The sequence below is a fragment of the Budorcas taxicolor genome, chromosome 13 (genome assembly GCF_023091745.1).
Source record: "Budorcas taxicolor isolate Tak-1 chromosome 13, Takin1.1, whole genome shotgun sequence".
NCBI classification, from domain to species: Eukaryota; Metazoa; Chordata; class Mammalia; order Artiodactyla; family Bovidae; genus Budorcas; species Budorcas taxicolor.
In genome coordinates, this window is record NC_068922.1 from 7,090,252 (window position 1) to 7,114,570 (window position 24,319).

A 24,319-nucleotide genomic window follows, 5' to 3' on the forward strand; every position below is an offset into this window, starting at 1 on the left:
CTGCATCAAATTCCAATTGACTTCCATGGCAGAAAGAATACATCTCAGTTAGAATAATACATCCACCAGTCCCCTACCTCCCCATGTATAAAATGCTGTGTTAGCTACTGGGAAGTTAAGAAATGTCGGACCTTAAATGTAAGGTCTTCCCTCCAGGAAATGACCTGGGTGTGAAGATTCCAACTGCCACCTAAGAGAGTGCCAGAAGGATCGTGGAAGCGGAGCAGAACAAGTGCTGTGCTCTATGGAATGCGGACCCAGATAGACAGAAACGTTGGGAAGGGACCTGACCGTTAGGGCGGGACAGAGACGAGGGCACAGAGGTGAACAGTGCTCTGGAAGTCAGGCTTGGACAACCCGTGTGCCGAAATCACTGTGAGGACCGATTCATGTTTCTGATAGGTCTTGTATCAATCCAGCTGCTTAATCAGAAAAACAGGCCTTTTTCTCCATTGTCCTCTCTCCAGGAACTGTCCACACGGCTCTCTGATAAAGAACACAGTACCCACTTGGGGGAGGTGCAGACTGACCAAAAAAGGCATAGATAACCCCTTACTCTTGCTCAGTGTGACTCCCCATCACTCCTTCATTGACAGGAAGTGATTTTTCCTTGTTGATGGATTTTTTTGGCTGTAGGACCAGACCACCCTTATCCCAAGGGTGCTTAGCCCATGCCCAAAACAATTTGAGGTTTGCTGTGGCTTGCTTTTTTTTTGGAGGGGTGGGCAATCTCATTGTGGAGCTTAATGCTGAGGACTGAGCTATTAATGCCATTGATTTAAGAGTTACTAATGTAAACTTACAAGAAAAGGCCTGGGTACAGGGGACTAGAGGGCTGAAGTCCCCACACTGGAAAATTACCAAGTTCATGGGCTCCACCTAGGACTGAATTTCTAGGAGAATTTATCAGGATCCCCTTTCTCTCTCCCAGATAAGTCCATCAGTCAGGAAGTCCCCAGACATCACTTGGGTCTTTTTAAAATATTAGCCCAAATGTCAAGGAAGAACAGTGATGCAAAGGCAGTTGAGATCCTCAGATCTGGGAAACCCTGATGACTTTTCCATAAAAAGAAAAAGGCAACCATGAAATGCTAAGCCCACGCCAGCCCACACGATGGATTTGCACATGAGCTCAGAAAAGCCCCAGAACTCACAATCCATTTTTCATCAGCATAAGCTGTGCTGTTTAGCCAGATGAAGAGAGCTTTGCAACAGTACCGCTGGGCTTCCTGAGGGACGAGGCGGCTGTTGGAGTTGATGGAGAGAATAATAAAGTGAGACCAGGGAGCAGAGAATACATGGAGGCTGAATCATGAGAAGACCACTCTCGAGACCCTCCGACAAAGCCTCTTGGACTCTCATAAAACAGTTTTTATAAAGTGGAAATCATTCGTCCTTGTCCCCTCTGAGCCCACAGCCACCTGTCTGTACAGACTTCTAACAGGTACAAAGCAGCCAGTGTTTTCTGTTGGTCTCAGCACCGCCCCAGTACCTATGGGAAGCTCACCTCCACGCCGCTTCAGAATGGGCTGCTTTGGAGCACAGGGTGGGAAGGGAACCAGGTCACTCCTATGAGTTCCCTAGATGTTTCTTGAGTTTCCTTTTGTACAGAAGAGATCACTATACCTCCCAAGAGTATAGGTTTCCCCATTGCTCCAACAGGGCAACCCGCTCCTGGCAAAATGGACTTGAAGCAAAAGATGCTCCAACCCAGATACCGTCACACCCAAGGACCCAAAAAGACCAAAGCCAGCACTATCCTGCTGCCCGTTGACCACTTGGGTCATCCCTCTGCCGCTTTGCACAAGCCCAGTGTCTGATAACTGCCTGAGGCCAGTCAGAGGAGTAGAGGGGCCTGTGTTTTATTGATCTAATGTCCTGTTGGCCCTAAAGAAAGGAATACTGAGCTGAGTTCCTGGCCTTCTCTCTCTGGGAAGACCAGCAAAGGAGAGCATTGGTTGCTCAGAAAGATGCTCAAAGAAAGACCGATGTGTGCTACCCCTGAGAGCTCCAGCCCTAGGTCTGAGTATAAGTGTGTGTGAGTGTGCATACACACACACACACACGCACACACACACAGAGCTGGCTGCTATGGCCTCAAGCCTCACCACACTAGTAAATCGGCTCCCTGGTAGTCCTTTAAAAGGTGAGGTGCTTTCTCAAAGGGGGTGATGGTTTTCATGCTGACAACTCTCGCCCCTTCCTCAGAGCTCTACCATCTTGCTGAAATCCACTGGTTTGACACAGGGCTGATGCAGCCAAGCAGACAGCCCCACCAGTCACCCTGAGCCGTCCTCTCTTCCCGGGGAGCGGACTGCAAACAGGTGAAGGCATACCAGGGGTCGGCTTCCACTGCCGGGCCCTCTGACCTCATCTTTCCCTCACCCTCTGGCAACCTGCCCCCAGCCCCCACCCAGCTAGCCCTCCCTGGAGCAGGGAGCACACAGGAATTTGATACCCCTGTCTCTGAACCGCACCCCAGCACCGCCCCCTTGTCTGCAAGCACTTCCCACGCTCCAGGGCTGGGGTTCACAGTCTCTCCCCGACCCACCACCACCAAACCGCCCACACCTTTCCAAAGAGACAATGCTGAGCTGGGCCTCTTGACTTTTAGGAAGGGAAATCCTTTAAAAAGCCCAGCTTTTCAGAGCTTTTTTTTTTTTTTTTTTAAATAAACCCCTGAAGCCAGGTGGCCTCTGTCCCAAGTGAATCAGGCTCTTCATTTTAAGACTGGCTTCAGGCTGTGGAAGTGAGTAGGGGGTGGGTTGGGGGAAGCCCAACAATGCACAAAATAGAAAGAAATAGCCTCAAACTCCTGAACCCAATCTCCATATTAAATTTAAAACAAAACTAGAAGTTGGGTTTTGGCAACAAATAAATAAATAAACCACTCAGGAAAGAAAGTAAATCCCCCAGGACAAGTTCCAGCAGAACGTCAGTATCCTTGGCTGGGTTTCTGCTCCGCAGCTGATGGTCAGATAGCAGATGCAGAAATCTCTAAAATAAACTCATTATTAGGCTCACTGCATCAATTCCTTACCACAGTAGCTATTCACCACCAAATATTTCTCTTTTCTGGGTCCATCTGAGATTCGTATTCATTTCAACCGATGTATTTCTTTCTTTTATTCCATTGAGGGAGACTTAAAAATAGTCTTCTAAAAGCCCTTTTTTCCCCTTGCACAGACTTATTTACACGACTGTAGGCCTCTTGATATAATCAGATGAGTTGGCTAGGGCTAGAGGTGTGGTATGCGCTTCTACTTCTGATTTTCCTACCTCTTTTCTTCCTAAAATTCTTTTGGGATGGCAGGCCTGGCCAAGTAAGAACCAAGAAATTACTGTTCCCAAGACATGGACCCACACCCTCCTGGAGACAAGCTGGTACTGTTCAGATTCTCAAGGGGGCCCTGCTGTCCCCATCGTGAACCAGAGTCCACCCACCTCTCTTTGGGCTCCGGCAGCACCATTTCTGTCAACCAAGCTTGGCCTCTGTGGCTGCTGAAGGTTACTTGACCTCCATATGCCTCAGTTTCCTTGTCTATACCATGGGAATAACAACGTAGGTGTAGTACTTTTGTAGGACAATCCTCCATAGTGGTACGGTTGTGCAGATTAGACGGGCTTCCCAGGTGGTGCTGCTGGTAAAGAACCCGCCTGCCACTGCAGAAGATCCCTGGGTCGGGAAGATCCCCTGGAGGGGGGCATGGCAACCACTCCAATATTTTTGCCTGGAGAATCCCATGGACAGAGGAGCCTGGTGGGCTACAGTCCATGGGGTTGCACAGAGTCAGACACGGCTGAAGCGACTTAGCATGCACAAGGATTAAATGAGATCATCCATGGGAAGCACTCAGCAAAGCGATGCGGACGCTTCCCCAGGTTGGTGGACGCTGGCTGGTGATGGCAGCAAGCGTGAAAATGACAGAGGAGACCAGTATAAAATAATTAAGAGTCAGGAGATCTCATTTTGAGAGCAGCTCTCCTCCTTTGCTGTTCACCTCAGGAATGTGAATTCTCCAGGCCAGTTTCTCTGCCTGAAATACGGGGCTAGCTTTTGTAGAACAAGCAGCGATACCCGAACAGGAATGCTGTAAGGCTCAAAGCACTCACGGCACTTACCTGGAGCTGCCAGAGTTGTTTTGAGAGCACCAGTGGGTCTGAGAGGGAGGGATTATATATCTTCCTAGTCCTTTGTGTTCTTTCTTTGGCATTTATCAAGGAAGAAGGGTTACATTATCGGGGGCCTATCCGTTTGCTGCTCTGTGCTTTTGAGGACTCATTTCAACTCCCAGGGCTTCTCCTAGTCTCTGGGAAATAAACACAAACCCAAACTACCTGGTCACCGTAGTGCTCAAGCTCGTTGGTGCTCTAACAGGGCCAACAAGTTAGAAGAGTCTAGAAGATTCTCCTGAGTTCCGAAGATCAAGCCTTCTCTATTCTCAGTGTCGTTAGATTATTGCTGATTAGACTACGAATTGTGTTAGTTTCCCAGTGGAAAGTGCTTTTCAGTGCTAAAGAGTGTGTTTCTAATAAATGTTTGAACTTTCAAGAGGAAGAAAGAAACTGATAATAGTGCAAAGGATTTTATCCTTTCCTAATTTTGGACGGAATTCTCAAACTTGGCACCTATTCTAGTCTCTCTTTTCTTGGATCTGACAAGATTCAGCCAGAAGTTGGACTTGGGTCTTTTGGAAAAGTTCTTTTTCTTTTACTGTCTTGATTCATGGTATGGAAAAATCCAGAAGAAACAAATATACTAAAGATGCTTCAATGCTGTGTATTGAAGACGCCAAAGAAAGGTAAGATCCAGCTCCGTCAGCTTGGAAATCTACTGTGCTCCCTGCCACACCTTCAACTCGTCACACTGATTGTTGTTCAAGACATTTTTATGAACAGATTCTTTGATGCTAAAGAACATGTAAATAAGAGTAAGAGCAACAGGAAACGTAAAACTAATCTCCCTCCACCTCCTCCCGTTCGAGAAGTCATGATCATGCTCATTAAGTCTTTTTAATTAGATGCCTATGAAATTTCACGTTCAAGATTAGATTTCTTCTTTTATTATCAGTACGAGGTTTCCACATTCCTAACTGGAGGGAAGGGTGGATCCTAAGGTTTTCGGGGGTTTTGTTTTGTGTGGGTTTTTTTGTTTGTTTGTTTGTTTGTGTTATTTTTAATTCAGTTGAAGCAGTGGCTAGAAATGAAAGGGGAAATAGAAACCTCTAAGCTGATGAGAGTTAGTCATCGATAATAGTTTTTGGAGTAAATTTGTATTTTGCTACTCATTGCCTGGCCAGGCAACAAATCTGTTTTGTTTGGATCCAAGCAGCAGTTTTGGGGGAAAAAGAATCATATTGACGGTAATAGCTTAAAACATGGAATTGTTTTGATTCCCAGCTTGGAGAAATTGCAGGGCACGTTTTGTTTAGGCAATCCCTTTGACTCCAGTCTGGATACAAACGGAATACCAAAACTGTCCAGCCTGTTCCCCCTTATCTCCTACCCAGAGACTGATCTTATTACCATAATTGCAGGCTTGCCTGGCTCTTGGCAGCTTCTCCAAGACCCTTAATAGCCTTGCAGACAATTGTTGCGGCTCAGTTGTTCTGTCTGCAGGCGTGGAGGCTGGGACTACATAGGAGAAATGTTGTGTCTTCAAAGGCTGGGCATCATGGAACCTCTGCTGGCTCAGGTCCATGCCACCCAGCTGTGCATGCCTTCCACTCTGTCCTGGTAGGGTTGCGTGTAGGTCCTGGGCACTGTCCCTCTCCAATAGCCATCCCTCCAGCAAACAGCAATGATACAAGATGAATGATGTAATTATTCTTTTTGTCCTTTTGGGGGATTACTAAAAGTTCCATAATTATTTATAAATATGCAAGGGATGCTTACAAGACTGGGGTGATGGTGGTGGTATGGAATCAAGCCAATGGTGCCCTCGTAGGCATCCCACACCAGAGGAGATGCTCTCGGCCTGCCACAGCCCAAGTGTACTGGGGTAGAAGACCACCCTGGATCTCGTGTCTGGACCGCACAAGGGCACAGCTAGGCCCACCACGAGTGGGGCAACCTCCTTTGAATGTCGAAGAAAGTAGAATTCAAACTTTTCCATTCCTGAGACAAAAGAAAGGGTCTGTTTGTCTCGGGGATTGGCATGACCTGGTGCAATTTGGCAGAGCATCTCAACAAGTCTCTCAGATGTCGAGTTAGGGCAAAGCTGGAAGAGCATCTGCCCAGTACATCTTGCGCTGATTACTCAGAGCGCATGTTTCTGATTCATTTGCGCATAACTCGTCCAGGGGTTGTTGCAAGAGCCATGTGATGGCCAGAGGAACCCAAGGAGTCTTTTATTATGTTTTTAAAACAAGTTTCTCTATGCTGATTGTCTCTCGGAGCCAAGAAGCTGCATTCTTTCAGCCCTGTGACTTCCAAACGAGGCTCCGTAAATCCAAGAGCAAGTTCTGACCTTGACTCTGGGACTGTCTGCTCTGACCCTGAGGGTGGGTTAAGGAGGAGTCTGCGCTGGGTCCAGTTTCGGGGATGAGTGAAACTCACAGCTGGGACAGCATGGACCTTGTGCTCACATCTCTACAGGACCTGTGGCATCCAGCACCCCCTACCAGCATCGGTGGTCTCTGGGCTCACCTGGTCACAGGAGGGGACAGGACCTAGGTGACTGACTTTTTGAGAGACAGTTTGGCAAAGTCCATAAGAGTACAGGCTCTGGAGCTTGAATACCCATGGCTGCCAGTTACTAGCTGTGTGACCATAGGCAGCTTGTTAACTTCTCTGTGTCCAGTTCTTCTGTCTGTAAGAAGCTGTCTAGCCACTACTCTGAAATTTAACAGCTTGAAACAACAATCACTGGACTGCTCGGAGTGCTGTGGGTCGGGAATTTGAGCAGGGCTCAGCTGGGAGAGCTCGTCTCTGCTCTACGTGCTATCAGCTGGGGTGACCCAGTTGGCCTGGAAGACCCAAGATGGCTCCCCGCTCAACTGACTGGGGCCTCAGAGCTTTCCAGGGACTTGGGGAGCCTTTGTTCTCTGCTGTTTGGCTCCCTCATCACATGACGGTCACGTGCACAGTAGTCTAGGCTGGGCTTCCATACGTAATGGTAGGAACTTTCTGAGAGAATGCAAATGGAAACTTCAATACCTCGTGTGGCTGGTCACGTTGACACACCTACCACACTCTACTGTGAGTCTTTAGGCCAGCCCAGACTGCAAGGGCGGGGGCGTAAACCCCACCTCTTGGTGGGAGGTGCAGCACCCACAGACCAGAATGGGAGGAGTGGCAAGAACATCCTTTCAGATCAGTAACCACGAGGGCCGAGCAACAGAACCAACATAGAGACATTGTGAGGATTAAGTACATTAATACATGGAAAGCCTTTTAAATAGTGCCTGGTACATGGTTAGTTCTCAGTAAGTGTTCCGTTTTATGGGTTGTTCTTGTGCCATTCATGGTACATGTTGACTCCTTGAATTAAAGACTTCCCAGAAATGTAGTCATCCGTAAATCAGGGGCCCCGTGATACCCTGCTTCCTCCCAACACAAGGCCCATGGGCGTCAGCTCCTCCGGGCGTCCCTGGAGGTTCTCCCCCCGTGTCACGGTGCAGCCTCCGCTTTCCCTCCCAAGGGAGCCGCGTTTCCCTCCGCTCTCTTAGACTTTCTCCCGAGGGTCACCCGGCGTGGAGGCTGTTGACTCCTCCTTGACCCTGGCCTGTTTTGAATTCCTCAGGTCACCATAGAGGTGGTGGATGGTCCTGACTCTGAAGCAGAGAAAGATCAGCACCCAGAGAATAAACCTGGCTGGTCAGTGCCATCCCCCGACTGGCGGGCCTGGTGGCAGAGGTCCTTGGCCCTGCCGAGGGCCCAGGGCAGTGACCAAGACTACAAGTACGACGGCACCTCAGACGACAGCAACTTCCTCAGCCCCCCCGGCGGCTGGGACCGTCCGGCCCCGGGCCACCGGACATTTGAAACCAAAGAACAGCCAGAATATGGTGAGTTTACCACCCAGCAATATAAAATCAGTGTAGAGAATAAACGAGGACGATGAGGCCAGTGGACGTGGAGCCAAGCAAAACCCTGTTTACAGTGTGTGGCTTTGGGTCTTCAACAAGGCAGACCTCATACAGACTCTGTCCACCCTGTCCACAGAAGGCCCAAGAGGCCCCGCTCACCACATTTTTCTAGAAATACTATAATTTTAAAATAATGCCAATTATCCTCGGAAAGATTTTTTTTAAGTTAGGGATCTTTCAGGTCCTGCCTTTTTGTTTTTTTTTTTAAATGACAAAACCACTGAAATAACTTCCTCGAATAGTGTGTGAATGCTCAGTCATGTCCACTTCTTCGAGACCACATGGACAGGAGCCCAGCAGCCTCCTCTGTCCATAGACATTTCCAGGCAAGAAAACTGAAGTGGCTTGCCATTTCCTTCTCCGAACTTCCTCATGTATTTGACTGTAAAAACCTGTACTGAACACCCATTTAGTGAAAAAGATGTGCCCAGCTGTCTCCTTTGACCAGGCAACTATGTTATGTTTATCACTGGTAGTGAAGTGGCCCTTTGAAACCCTCATATCATGTATGTCTCGAGTTATCATGACAAGTGAGGCATCTCCAGCAACAAATTTCAAGACCCCGAGTTGGAACTTACAGTTTCCCATGGTTTTAGAGTAGGATAGGTGAGAAAACAAACTATTTCTATGTTCAATGGCTTAAAATAATCCTCGTTCATTTCTCACTTAAGCTGGGATGGAAGACAGGGTCAGAGGAACGCAGCTCCACCCAGTCATTTGGGGACCCAGACTCCTTCCATCTTTAAGCCCCACCAACTGCGAGGGCCTGAGAATTACCCACTGGATGCTCTGCCTCTGGCTGGCAGACAATTAGAAAGACAGAGTCTGGAAAAGGCACTCATGCTTTCAACCCCCTCAGCCTGGAGAAGACAAATCTGCCCAGATTCTATTGGCAAGACTTTGTCATATGATCCCATGTAGATGCAAGGGAAGCTGGGAAATGTTTTCTGTGTGAACTAGATGAAGAGGAAACCAATTTGGAAAGCATCTGGCCAGTCTTCATGAAGAATCGGGCAGGGTGCCCCATGTTATAAGAGTATTTGATATCTTACAAATACATCCACCATGATGATGGCCTTGTGGTTCAAGAGCAGACGGTCTATGAGGATGACTTGTTTTGCACCATTTGCATCCTCACCCTTACCCCCATTTTCAGCAGAAAGGCCACTTGTATATCGGCAAGTCATTTCTGCCTGCTAATAGATGATGATAAGCAATGTCCAAAAGAGTAGGACTTTCTTCCCAACCACGTCACTTAGTTGCAACTGACATTGAACACATCTTCTGCCCATCATTCTGCTAGGTACTGGGAATCCAAAAAAGATTAAGACATGGTCCTTCCCTGAAGAGCATCTCACCTGTCTTTGAACAAAAGGAGAAAACTTAATGGATGGAGCAAAAGAGTGCCACAGTAGAGATAAACAGTAAATGCTAGAGAAGCAGGAAGAGAGCTCCCAGGCCCCACCCAACTGCTCATAAAACCTTCCCCTTTCCCAGAAGTCCAATTTATTTTCCAAGAAGGGTTGGGAACATTAGCCAACCTTTCTGTAGCAGTTGCCTTCCACAGTCCCTCTTCATAGCAGCTCTCAAAAATTAGCTCATTTAATCAGCTCACTGAAGCAGAGACCCCACTTTACAAATGGGGAAACTGAAGCCTGGCGAAGTTAAGCAACTTTGACCTAAGATTCATCTCAGACAGTCTAGGTACAGAGTCTGTCCTCTTCACCACTGTGTTCTTCTGCCTCTCGGGGGTGGAGGGGGAAGCGCATCCTTTAGGGCAGTAAAGTGGGTCTATAAAGGGACAGTTAGGTTGGAAGACAGGAATGGTAGTAGAAGTCCAGGGCTGAGCTGAGCTGTTGAACAAGAGAAATGCCAAGGATCCCAGAGTGCTGGCCTGACCTTGCACAGGACTGCAGCTTCACCTGCCTGCCCAGCCCACGTGGAACATGGTCTCTCTGAGGGAGGCTCAGACCCTCAACATCAGAATCCATCCACTGCCTGTGAAAACGTAGTGCCTATCCTGGGCCCAAGCCCCCTTCCCTACATATCTCCAGGTATGGTCCCCAGGCCAGTAGATCAGCGTCCCCAGAGACCATACTAGAAATGCAGACTTTTAGACCCCACTCCAGGATTGTTTAATCTCAGACACACTGGAAAAATGAAAGTGACAGGGTCAGTCACTCAGTCATGTACGACCCTTTGCAACTACTATCCATGGGATTCTCCAGGCAAGAATACTGGAGTAGGCAGCCATTCCCTTCTCCAGGGTATCTTCCTGACCCAGGAATCGAATCTGGGCCTCCTGCACTGCAGGCAGATTCTATACTGTCTGAGCCACCTGGGAAGCTCCTGATCTGGAAGCACGAGGCCCCACACACCAGTGTTTCTCAGTATGGTTGCCCATACTCCTCTGGGCATTTATTTTTTTAAATCCCAATGCCTGGACTTCTCTCGAGATCAGTTAACTTGGAGTCTCTGGGGTGGGACCCAGGCATCAGGGATTTTTAAAGCTCCATGAGTGACACCAGGGTGCAGCCCAGATCGAGGGCCACTGCCATCCTTCCACGGAATGTGCAGGAGTGAGACCTGGAGTCTTTGTATGCTTCTTTCTTTTTTTAGTCAAGGTCAGCAGGTGACTCTCATGCTCATGGAAGTTTGATGATCACCACTTAGAAACAGTTTTTTCATCTAAAGTTTTTACACAATATATTGTGCTGAATTTATGAACATTAAGAACCCCCCCACCCTCCATTTCCATCTTGAGGGTAGAATCTGCCTCTGCTGGAGCAGTTACCGTGGCTGTCGCAGCTATCTTCACCCCAGCTTTCTAGATCTACAATACCTGGGGAGGGGGCGGTACCCTCTCTGCATCTTACAGCATCCCTGGGTCATAGAGAGACTTCCATAGTGATGACTGTGAGGTCTCTTTTAGTAACACTGCCATCATTAAACTGTGGTTCAGTCATGTCTGACTCTTTGCAACCCCATGGACTGTAGCCTGCGAGGCTCCTCTGTCTATGGGATTTCCTAGGCAAGTATTCTTGCCTAGAGAATTCCATGAACAGACCATGGGGTCGCAAAGAGTCAGACATGAGTGAGCAACTCACAGACACACACACTCCCGCATTGCAGGCAAATTCTTTACTGTTTGAGCCACCAGGGAAGCCCCAGACATCAGGATTCCTACTTTATAAAGAAAGTCTGGTCCCTTTATGGAACCCCTAAAGCAGTGCTTCTGAGACCTTTATGTGCACACAAATCACCTGGGCAACTTGGTAAATGCCGCGCCTGAAGTCACAGATGAAGAAAAGGGGCGGGCGACCTGGTGAAGCCGACCCTGCTGGTCCTCGGACCACGCTTTGAGAAGCAAGATTATAAGTGTGTAGCTTACAAGCTACAGTCACTCGGTAGCATTTGCAATGTGGATGAATCTTTACTGCTTCTCAGTATGGCTGACGGGAATATACAGATTCCAGAATTCTTTACAGGTTCAGATGAGCGAAGTCCCCTTTTATTTCAATCAGCAAGAAAGTATAGCGCAATTTCTAAGTGTTTATCCCTGTGTCGGGGGCTGGGGAGGATACAAGGAGAGAACATTCAGCCCAGGAAGGTGAGGTTCATGCAGTGGCAAAGCAGCGCCCATCACTGGGCCTTTGTACTTGCTGCCCTGTCTGAGGCCAGCTACAGTTGCCATAGGAACTGGGCTTAGTGGAGGCTATCAATCGCAAATAAGTGAAGTTAGGGTTTTTAATAAGAATGCAAATGTCTGCAGCCAGAGTATTTCAGAAAATCCTTGGTGAAATAAGTAGAATGTAACAGCGTCTTTAGAATAAATTATAAAATACACAACAAAGTTCAGTTCAGTCGCTCAGTCGTGTGCGACTCTTAGCGACCCCATGAACCGCAGCACACCAGGCCTCCCCGTCCATCACCGACTCCTGGAGTCCACCCAGACCCATGTCCATTGAGTCGGTGATGCCATCCAGCCATCTCATCCTCTGTCGTCCCCTTCTCCTCCTGCCCTCAATCTTTCCCAGCATCAGGGTCTTTTAAAATGAGTCAGCTCTTCACATCAGGTGGCCAAAGTATTAGAGTTTCAGCTTTAGCATCAGTCCTTCCAATGAACACCCAGGGCTGATCTCCTCTAGAATGGACTGGTTGGATCTCCTTGCAGTCCAAGAGACTCGCAAGAGTCTTCTCCAACACCACAGTTCAGAAGCATCAATTCTTCAGTGTTCAGCTTTCTTTATAGTCCAACTCTCACATCCATACATGACTATTGGAAAAACAACAAAAGATAAACCTAATTTTTGATGGTGGAAGCATGTAATGACCATGAGTCAGCTCACCTTTGGCCTCTGTGTGTTTGAGATACTTAAGCTGTCACCCAGGGCAAAGAAAGGGTCCAAATAAGTATCTTTCTGTCAAATAATAGTATACCATCCCCAAGATTGCTCTAAATAACCTGATAATGCAATCAGATGAACACAGCGAAGTGTAATTTGGGCTGGTAGTCGATTCTTTGCAATTCTCTTACAGATTGTGGTCCTGTTTTAATAGATTTCACGGTGATTTTTTTGGAAAGGTTTTTCTTTGTCTTGTTGAATTATAGCCACATAATGGGTATCTTGGTCTTCTCTGGTGGCTCAGATGGTAAAGAATCCACCTGCAATGCCAAAGACCTGGGCTTAATCCCTGGCTTGAGAAGATCCCCTGGAGAAAGGAATGGCTACCCACTCCAGTATTCTTGCCTGGTGAATTCCATGGACAGAGGAGTGAGTCGGACATGACTGAGTGACTAAGCACACACACACAATAGGTATCTTAAGGAAGGGCTGTTTGGGCCAGAATCAAAGCTGCTGGAATATCAGGATATAGAGCAGGATATGGCCAGAGCAGGCAGATCTCAGATCTCATCCCAGCCCACCAAGTTTGGGCTGTGTGACCTTAATCAAGCACCTTAACCTCTCTGAGCCTGTGTCCTTATCCATAAAAGGTGAGTGTTTCCACCTACCTTGCAGGGTTATTACAGCAGTTCAATCAGGGTGCTTAGACAGAGCCGCTGGTTAAGGCAGGGCTTCAATAACTGGCAGTCACAATCATCTAGCTAGGATTAGTGGTGGAGGATTGCCAGTGGCTGAGCCAAGACTCAAGTCACTTCAGTTGCCCAAATACTGTAACTGGACCACAGAACTCGAGTGCCCTGGAAGTATATAATGACCACTTTACAATTTCAAATGACATCCTGGAAGCCCAGTTCCCAGCCCGCTGCCCTGTGGATTGTTCTCTGCCCTCACTCAGCTCTTTGATGTCACAGACAGGGCTGCCACAGCCTCACATAAACGTTCACAGGGACTATTCTGCTGTCTTTGTTGCCATCTTTGTAATTACTGCTGCTCAAGTTCATCTTCTGCTCTCAGCGATGCTCCCTGGTAGGTAAGCCAATGAAAATAGGCTTATTTTATTATAGCAGAAAGGAAGACTGCCCTCAGAGCTTTGTCGCCTTCCCTACATCAGAAATTCCCTTTCTGTCCTTCACATACATTAAACAATAGAAATCCCTGGGAGGAGGGGCTTGGCTGGGATGCTCCTCCAGGGCTGTGTGCTCTAGACACTTCTGGCAAGTGGACTGACATGCCTACTTTTTGTTTCACTTCCTTGCTAGGCTAATAGGAATGATCAGCCATGTGGGGATATCAATGTTCCATGTCTAACTTTGGGGGCCCAGTGTAAAGAAGTGTTTGGAAAATAAATGGCTTTGGTAGCTTTTTTTTTTTTTTTCAAGCCATGGAGAAATCCACTTGCTGAAGTAATAAATCCTTCATGGTTCCAGAGTCTCCAAGCCATTCAGAGAGCATTCATAGGAAAGGTTGTTCTGGTGTATTTGTGACAGCTTTTATTGTTTTCTTTTAAGAATTAAAAATAGTATATTTATTTTTTGGCTGTGTTGGGTCTTAGCTGCCCTGTGGCATGTGGGATCTTAGTTCCCCGACCAGGGATCAAACCCACATTCCCTGCATTGACAGGTGGATTCTTAACCACTGCACTACCAGGGAAGTTCCCGTTCTTGCTACTTTAGAAACCGCTCAACAGTGAAAAAAAAAAAAAATCCATCTGCAATGCAGGAGATGCAGGTTCGAACACTGGGTCAGGAATATCCCCTGGAGAAGGAATTGGCAATTGACTCCAGTATTCTAGCCTGGGAAATCCTGTGGACAGAGGAGCCCAGCAGGATACAGTCCATAGGGTCACAAAAGAGTTGGACACGACTGAGCGACTAAACAACAGCAATCTAAAACTTACTGGCTTAAAAGCGCAAATGTCTCTGAGACAGTCTACAGGCTGTCTGCACCGTTTTTCTGCTCTGGGCTGACTTGGCTGGGGCTGTGTGCTCCAGCATGGCCTCATTCCCAATGATGGGGTCCCTGCTGGCCAGCTGGGGTGCAGGGACCGGTGGGCCTCTCCCCCTCTGGCCCCATGCCTTCCAGGCTCACCCAGGCTCTTCACATGGCGGTGGAAGAGTTCCCTCAGGGACAAGGCAAGCCCTGAGGCACTGGCACTTTTCTAGCCTCTGTGTTGCATCATGTTTGCTGTTTTTTCAGGGGCCAGAGCAAGTCACGGAGAAGGCAGTGGCAGCCCACTCCAGCACTCTTGCCTGGCAAATCGCATGGATGGAGGAGCCTGGTAGGCTGCAATCCATGGGGTCACTAGGAATCGGACACAACTGAGCGGCTTCATTTTCACTTTTCACTTTCACATGTTGGAGAAGGAAATGGCAACCCACTCCAGTGTTCTTGCCTGGAGAATCCCAGGGACGGCGGAGCCTGGTGGGCTACTGTCTATGGGCTCACACAGAGTCTCACACGACTGAGGCGACTTAGCAGCAGCAGCAGCAGAGCAAAGTCAGTGGCCCAGGGCTGGGGTGGGTATGAAAGAGGGTGGGTACCCAGAGAATTATGGAATCATCTTTCACATAATTTGATACAGTACTAACATTCAATAATTTAGATTAAAAAAAAAAACCAACATAAGAAATTACCTCAGGCAGAGATTCCAAGATGGTATGTTTAATGCTAAAATCTCAACATTCAGAGACAATATTCCCCCAAGCTAGCTCTCCCTCTTATTATACCAGGGAGGACGTACTGCCAGAGAATTCCGGGTGGTTGAGGCCCCTTTGGTTCTGCTGAACCAAGTGGGATACCTCTTGGCATCAATCACCCGGATTGTGTCTTAGGCTGAGACCCACCCCACAGTGGACAGCAACTCTTCCTCTGTGAATTAATAAGCTTTCTCTGACTTACCCATTGCCCCCTTTTTATGAGTCTGAAAACAGTATCATCTTGACTGGTGACTTTTTGTGGTGGTGGTTGTTCCTTTTAACAAATCAGACCCCAGGAAGAGTCACACGGGAGGTGCTGAGTGTGTTCCTGCGTGCATGTAACACATGGATACACCCACCGACAGGAGTGCGAGCATGTGATTGTTTCAGGCACTTCCTTTGTGTTCTTGGCGAGTTACCAAGAGGCCTGGGAGGTGCCAGCCCCGGCCCCCTGCTCAGCGATCTCTCGGGTTCCCCTGCACTGATGTTCAGGAGGAGATGGAGAGATGGAGGCAGCCAGGGTGGGAGGGGGAGCAGACCTGCATCCCTTGCACGAGGCAGGAGTTTCAAACATCTGCTTGGCCATGTGGTTGGAAAATCATGTCTTAGAAGGAAATCAAAATTCGGAAAAACCCCTTTGAGGGAGTCAGGAGAAAGGGATGGGGCCCTCGGGGGCAGGTGAGGTGTGGCTGGACCCTCAACCGTAGGTTAGGGGAAAGGATTAGGACTGCCCCCACCGACTCTTAACAATGGGCTAAAGTCAGTGGCCCTGGCTTTGCCTGAGAGTGAACACACTGTAAACAACAGCCTGGGAGTCTGGCACGGGTCCCACAGTTCAGGTAGAAACATGTGTGGACCGCATTCTTGCCAGGACTACGTAATGACAATCACCGAGACCTGTTCCGAGCGGAGCAGGACCCTAGCCTGCGAGGCCAGTGACTGGGGCTACATGCTTGGCACTGGCAGAGGCCCCAAGGCTGGAGGAAGATTTGGATAAAGCAGGAAAAAGTAGTTCAGAGGGAGATGCTGCAGAGTCAGGCTTTTGAGCAAAAGCACTTAGCACTAGGGCCCTCACTTTCCTTTCTCTTCCCCTTCCCCTTGAGTGGGTCACCCAAGCACTCCAGGACTTAGTTTCCTTACTCTTAGAAAGAGGAAATCAGGTGAATTCCCTGGTGGTCCAGTGGTTAAGACTCCAGGCTTCCAAGGCAGGGAGTGTGGATTTGATGCCTGCTCAGGGAACTAAGATCCCACATGCCGAGCAGTGTGGCCAAAAAATTTTTTTCTAATTTTTTTTTAAATTAAAAAATAAAAAGAGCAAGTTAGTCTAGATAACATACCAACCTCTCTCGTGGCCCTCAAGCCCCCAGTCTGGTTCATTTCTCCTTTTTCCTTACCCCTCACTGATTTCTGATACACTGTATAATTTAGTCATTTTTGTGTGTGTGTTTTGATTATCATCTGACTCTTCTCACAAAACTATTAGTACCACAGGGCAGAGATCCTTGCAAGTTTATTTAATGATATATCTCATATACCCAGAATTGGGCCTGGCACATAATAGAGTATTTGTTGGATGGATGTTGAGTGATGACCTCAAAGAACCATCTAGCTCTACTGTTATGTATCAGTTATCTGGGCTTCCCTGGTGGCTTAGCTGGTAAAAATCTGCCTGCAATGAGGGAGACCTGGGTTTGATCCCTGGGTTGGGAAGTTCCCCTGGAGGGGAGCATGGCAACCTGCTCCAGTAGCCCCATGGACAGAGGAACCTGGCGGGCTACAGTCCATGGTGTCGCAAAAGAGTCAGACTGCGACTAAGCATACATCAGTTATCTACTGCTGCATAACAACCATTCAAAACTTGATGACTAAAACATTAGCAGTGTATTATTTCTCACAATTCTGTGACTCAGAACTTCAGGCAGGGCTCCACTGGGCAGCTCCTCCAGTGCCAGTGGCATCAGCTGCATTTAGCTGTCCCTTGAGAAGTGTCTGGAAGGTCCAAGAAGGCTTTATTCCCATGTGGAGTGTTTTGGGGCCCTGCATGTGACTCCTCTCTGTGCATGTGAAGGAACTGATGGCTGTCATTTTGGAAAATCTTTACCGTATTACTGCGTGGTCCCATGCTCTGTGGATGTGTACATTTTCAATAAGCACTTACTAGGCATCTTCTGGGTTTCCCTGGTGGCTCAACGGTAAAGAATCTCCCAATGCGGGAGACCTGGGTTTGATCCCTGGATTGGAAAGATCGCCTGGAGAAGGGAAAGGCTACCCACCCCAGTACTCTGGCCTGGAGAGTTCCATGGACTGTATAGTCCATGGGGTGGCAAAGAGTCAGACACACCTGAGCGACTTTCACTTTCAGACATCTTCTGGGCTTCCCCAGGGGCTCAGTGGTAAAGCATCTGCATGCAGTGCGGGAGCCACGGGAGACTTGGATTTGGTCCCTGGGTCAGGAAGATCCCTTGGAGGAGGGCACGGCAACCCACTCCAGTATTCTTCCCATGGACAGAGGAACCTGGCGGGCTACAGGGTCTCAAAGAGTCAGATTTGACTGAGCATGCACACACACAGGCATCTTCTAGGGGTCAGAACCTCAGAGAGAGGCCCTGCATCATGAAGCTAATCCCTGAAATGAGCACTGGGGCCATAACTTTTCGCCTCTGCCTGGCACCTGGTCCCCTCCAACAGTGGGGATGCTGCAAGTGGGCAGTTGGCAGGCAGCCGGATGGGGGCTGTGAGGGTTCTTTGGGCAAGGCTGGTGACCATCTCCCTGCTCCCTTCCAGATTCCACAGATGGTGAGGGCGACTGGAGCCTCTGGTCTGTTTGCAGTGTCACCTGTGGGAATGGCAACCAGAAACGGACCAGGTCTTGTGGCTACGCGTGTACCGCCACCGAATCGAGGACGTGTGACCGTCCCAACTGCCCAGGTGGGTGCGCTCAGGGGTGTGGCTCTACTTTCCTGGAGAAGCTTTTCCTTTTTGTTCTATTTTCTATTTTGTTATACAATTTCCAAGTGTTATACTCCATTTACAGTTATAACAAAATATTGGCTATATTCCACGTGCTGTATAATACATCTCTGTAGCTTATCTTACACCCGAGAGTTTGTACACCCTACCAACATCCCAGCCCTATGGCGCCCCTCCTCACCCTCCCCACTGCTCACCACTAGTTTGTTCTTTGTCTCTGTGAGTCTGGATAAGGTTGTAGCTTCTATTTAAAAACTTATAGAAATTGACTGTTTACAAGACAACCATTTTCCTAATGAGAATTCTGACCAGACTGGGACAAGAGACAATGAGCTTAGAGGATAAAAAGATGGATTTTCTGAGCCTGATATGCAATTGCAGTAAACATGACCTAGAAGACAATGCTCCCATGTACTTAATTTAAGGCGTGATTCTGGTTAACTTGGTCCTTTGATGCGGAATTGGTTGTACCTTAAAGAGACACATGAAGATGGATATTCATGGGCTAATAAGGAAGCCAGGATCAGAGGCTTAACAGCCATCCAAAGAAAAACCGTGCATTAGCCTGAGAGTTGCTGAAAGTTCCAGAGGGAGCAAATTGGGGCAACTTGGCATTTAATTATTGCTTTAAACTGCATCGTCCATGTTTTTTAAAACTTAACTAATAGTTGCAAACTTAGTGAGAGGCCATATTGGAGTAGAAAACAATTGTGACTGTAGTAGTATTGCCAAACCGCTGTCTAGTCTTGTTTCTGTATGGCCCATACGTTTTTAAAGGGCTGTGAAGAGAGAGGAAGAGGAGGAAGGATATGCAACCAAGTCTGAACGTGAAATGAATTTATTTACAAAATGTAAATAGATGCATGGACATAGAAAACAAACTTACGGTTGCCAAGAGGGAAACGAGTCAGGAAGGGGTAAATCAGGAGTTCAGGATTAACAGATATATCCTACTAGACATAAAATAAACAACAAGGACCTACTGTATAGCACAGGGAATTATACTATTATATTTTGTAATAACCTATAATGGAAAAGAATATGGAAAAGAATATGAAAAAGAATATATATGATATACATATGATACCAAATATATATTCTTATTTTATATACATAGATATATATCACTTCGCTGTACACCTGAAACTAACGCAACATTGTAAATCAACTATACTTCAGTTTTTAAAAGACCATATGTAGCCTGCTGCTGCTGCTGCTAAGTCGCTTCAGTCGTGTCTGACTCTGTACGACCCCATAGACGGCAGCCCACCAGGCTCCGCCGTCCCTGGGGTTCTCCAGGCAAGAACACTGGAGTGGGCTGCCATTTCCTTCTCCTATGCATGGAAGTGAAAAGTGAAAGGGAAGTTGCTCAGTCGTGTCCGACTCTTAGCGACCCCATGGACTGCAGCCCACCAGGCTTCTCCATCCATGGGATTCTCCAGGCAAGAGGACTGGAGTGGGCCTACAAAGCCTAAAATACTTACTTTCTGACACTTTACCTAAGAGTCTATCAACCCCTGGTCTGTGGTTTCCCACCTACCATGTTCCCTACAGACAGGTAGGAAGACAGCCTAGAATACTACCTCAGGCTCTTCCAGGAAATCACACTTTCCAAGCGGTTTCCTCTGAAAGAAATTTCAGAGACAGAACATTTGATTCCCCACACCCCAGACTTCCTTTTTCTACCCCTAGAAACTTTGTTCTCAACCCACAAGGCTGGGACTTAGAAGAAAAACGTGGAGGAGCAAAGGCTTTCCTGCGGAGCGAGACGGCCAGATTGGGCATGCGCGTGCTAACAGCCGGGCATGCGCGTGCTAACAGCCGGGCATGCGCGTGCTAACAGCCGGGCATGCGCAGAAGCCGGGCCCGTGCGTGAGAAAAGGCAGTTGCGGACCCCGTCAGCCGCGCGGATGGGTTTCCGAAAGTGCTTGATCAATTTCCATCGAGAGGTTTGTCCTGGTCTTTCCCATACCCATCACAATGAAACAGAGTTAGCAGTCTGGTGGGATGGGTAGAAATAAACCAACAAATAACGAGAAGGAGGAAGGCAGGAAGAAAGTGAAGAGGCGAGGGAGAGGGAAAGAAGACGAAGACAAGATGAAGCGAAAGAAAATGAAGGTAAAGATTGGGAAGATGAAGAAGAAAAAAGATGATACGGAAGGTCATGAAGAGGAGAACTTTCTGAGTATTTCAGTATCAAGCAAACTTCTAAGGTCTTTGCATGTGTTATTTCGTCTAATTCCAACAATAATGTCACGAACTAAGTACTGATGATGGTGTTCATTTGGCAGCTGTGGAAACTGGGACGCATGGGCTAATTTGTCTTGAGTCGCAGAAGAAGCAAGTGGTCCAGCTGGGATTTGAATCTAGGCAGTCTGATTCGAGAATCCATGTTCTTAACGATTAAATTCTTCCACCACCACCAGGGTGAAGGGTACTGGGCTCAGGCACACGTGAATACAGACAGCATTTCATGTCAGGGCTTGGCAGCTTGCCTGTTGCTTTCTCCTCCAGAGTTGGCATGCAGACACAAAACAGTGGACCTAGATAACTTGATAGCAGATATCATCTCTCCTCCCATTTTGAATGTTTTCTCTCACTGCTGAAAGCAGCATGGCCAGCAGCCCTGTTCATACATTTCCTTCTCGTCTGACCTGGCTTCCATCCTTTCTGCCTTTCTGTTCCTGACTCCCCCAGCTTTGCAGGGCTCCCTTGAACATGAAGGATATTCTTTTGCACCATCTCTTTCCTTTCCTGATGTCTTCTCAGCCTCACTGGAAAGACTTAAGGGCCAGGCAGTCTCCCTGATCTGGTGGTGATGACACTGTAAAAATCTGTCCCTTAGGCCGACCGTACAAATAAGCTCGAAGGGCCTCACATAAAATCAGAGAGAGCCCCTTAAACGAAAGCAACTCACACCTAGCAGGACAGCCAAAGTTCTCCAACAAATAGGCCACATTCCTCTGTTCCTTCCTCTCCTGACTGCTTCCACTTGCATGGGATTCCCGTTTGCAAAGGAAGCCTGGGTGCGGATGGTCATTTGAGTAGGGCAGGGAACCAGGAAACGTGAGGCAAACTAGGTTCAGTTGCTCAGAGCAAGTAATGACAAACCCAGCATATTCTTTTTTTAACATTGAATTTTTTTGTTTTTAACTTTCTAATATTTATTTTATTCAAGTATAGTTGAATTACAATGTTGTATGGCAAAGTGATTCAGTTATACATACATATATATACATATTTATACTACATTCTTTTTCATATTATTTTCCATTACGGTTTAATCATAGGGTATTGGATATAGTTCCCTGTGCTATACAGTAGAACCTTGTTGTTTATCCATTCTATATATAATCGTTTACATCTGTTAATCCCAAACTCCCAATCCATCCCTCCCCCAGTTTATTCTTTTTGCAGTATCATCAGCGGTGCTGAAAGTCCCAACATGCAAGAAATGGGTCTTTTACCTCAGAATGAGCTAGATAAATATTCAAGGAGAAAATGTCAGCCCACACTTACTGCTTCTTACGCTAAGTGCTTTCTTTATGCATAACTCATTTAATTCATCCAAGGCTCTGAGGAGGGTTGTTGGTTCTCCCTATTTATGGATGTGAAAACTGAATCACCCAGAGGTCCTTGGGCTTACCCAAGTCACTCACTTGAACCCCAGTGAGTCAGTCCTTAAGACCAGTGTTAACCACTAGACAAGTTGTTAACACTGGACTTCCCTGGTGGCACAGTGGATAAGAATTTGCCAGCCAATGCAGGGGACGTGGGTTTGATTCCTAGGTCGAGAAGATTCCCTGGCGAAGGAAATGGCAATCCGCTCCAGTGTTGTTGCCTGGGAAATCCCATGGGGAGAGGAGTTTAGCAGGCTACAATCCATGGGGCTTCAAACGAGTCACACACAAGTTAGTGACTAAACAACAACACACAACACCAACACACTCTCCAGTCTCTGGCTCACTTTGCCAGCCTGACACCTCCAGACAAACACACATCCTGACGTGTGTCTAGCACCACCCAAAACCCCACTCCTGGGACCAGGGAATGAGCTCCTTAGGACATTCAGGCACATTTGGATCTGATTTCATGCCGCAAATGGTATCTGGGGTTTTAATATATTTTATGCTCTATACCTGCTTTTTACTGTTTCCTCTGTTGGCAAGTTTCTGCCCATGAGTAGTAATGAGTACAAAAAAGGCTTTGTTCGTGTGTATTTGTTTTTTTATTTGCCAGTGGGGCTGGGGCGGGGGCAGGGGGGTGACTTTTTCCATATAACTAGAGAAAAAAGAGCTCCTGTCTGTGTCTAGGAATTGAAGACACCTTCAGGACAGCTGCCACCGAAGTGAGTCTGCTTGCGGGAAGTGAAGAGTTTAATGCCACCAAACTGTTCGAAGTCGGTATGAAGAGTTTTCTTTTCATTTTTCATCCAAATATTGATTTAGTGTCTTAGAGATTCCTTTAGCCTTTGCCATGCCATCCTTGGACCCATTTAAGCATTGCGTCTTCCTCTTATGGGGTCCAGTGCTGTCGGCCTTTTTCTTGCTTGCCAAATAAACACCAAGCAAAAGGGAGCCTCCTGCAGTGACAGACGGAGACCAGCAGCCTTGCTGCACCCGCCCCGGCACGCGGGTGGGACCGCCCTGCCCCTGGCATGGGGCTCACCCATCATGGGGCCTCAGGCCTCATGGAATCTCTTCCCGCAGCCCTCACCAAGTGTCCCCAACGAAATAAAGAAGTGATGATGTCAGTTTCCCAGCAGAGGGTCACGGGGAAGAAGGAAGAGAAAGGGCACTTCCTCAATGTTTTGCCTTCCCCATCCCAATCCCGCCCCCACCCCCCACCACATGAGTTTTCTGTAAACCTTTGTAACACCCTGCTACTCCTCTGGTAGAAAGTGCCAGAGCAAGTACAATAAACATGGGCCAAACAGAGTTAAAATTGTCTACTCAGCAAGGGGAAATCCTGCTGTATAAAAATAGCTGCATGTGCTTCTGGATGTGATTTTATATTGCAGAAAGGTAAGATTCCTTCTGCCCCATTTCTCATTTGCACCCACTTCTGCTCTCCTCAGCCAAGCTGGAATCAGTTTGGAAATTCTGTTGCCCAGGACTTCCATCACAGTCCTTCATGTACACCCAGCTGCCACTAGCAGAAGCCTTCGGCAAACACAGTGCGTTTAATCCCCAAAATTTAAAGGTTGTGGGAGTTTTGCGTAAAATAGTAAAGCCGCAAGGCAGGCTTTTGGGGCAGAGAGCAACTCTGTCTTCCCCCGTTTCCTGCCCCACAGGCAGGCAGCTGCTTTGCCCTTTCACAGGGGATGGGACCAGGTGCACCCCCCCTCCCCCGGGCAGCTCAGGACACACCGGATGAGAAGGGATGGCATGTCAGGCAGGTTCCGGGCAGGAACAGACACGGTTCACGCTCAAATCAGGTGACAGAGGAGCATTTGATGAGGATCTGTTGGCAAAGGTGTGAGCAGGTGGATGGAAACCAAGAAGGGCTTGTACAGCACTCTGGGACTGGCAACAGTGGGGAGCCCGCACCACCCGCTGGACTAAAGGGACTAGGGGAAGGGTCCCAGAACCACTGGGTGGAGTGGACACACTCCTGACCCCAGAAGGATGTAGCCAACGTGTTAACAGGGAGGGAGGAGCCTCAAGGACAGCACCCTTACCTCGCCCCTTCTTCCTTCTGCCACTCGACCTGGTCCTTCCATTGGCGTACCCCAGTTAGAAACTAGGGCTCAGGGAGTCCACAAATCAGACCCACGCAGGGCAGCCTTCCAGGGCAAGGAAAAGGGAGATGAGACAGAAGGACAAATGGAATATGCCCAGCAGGGGTGAGAAAAGCTTGACTAGCATAAGGTCAAATGTCTTAACCGACTCCTGCCTCAGTTTTCTGATCTGAAAAATGGTCTAAGGTAATGGTGTATGGCCTTCCCTGGTGGCTCAGATGGTAAAGAGTCTGCCTGCAATGCAGGAAACCTGGGCTTGATCCCTGGGCCAGTAAGATCCCCTGGAGGAGGGCATGGCAACCCACTCCAGTATTCTTGCCTGGAGCATTCCATGGACAGAGGAGCCTGGTGGGCTACAGTCCATAGGGTTGCAAAGAGTTGGACATAACTAAGCGGCTAACACTTTCATACTTTAAT

General features: G+C 47.9%; 1 protein-coding gene across 1 annotated transcript in view; it reads left to right on the forward strand.

Annotated features, from left to right (window-relative positions):
- ISM1 (isthmin 1) overlaps positions 1 to 24,319 on the forward strand; it is an 89,444-nt gene that overhangs the window by 59,053 nt on the left and 6,072 nt on the right. Inside the window, exons 3-5 of the mRNA XM_052651030.1 lie at positions 7,745 to 8,009; positions 17,977 to 18,120; positions 22,476 to 22,565. Coding sequence (XP_052506990.1) covers positions 7,745 to 8,009; positions 17,977 to 18,120; positions 22,476 to 22,565 — 499 coding nt within the window. The remainder of the gene's footprint in view (positions 1 to 7,744; positions 8,010 to 17,976; positions 18,121 to 22,475; positions 22,566 to 24,319) is intronic.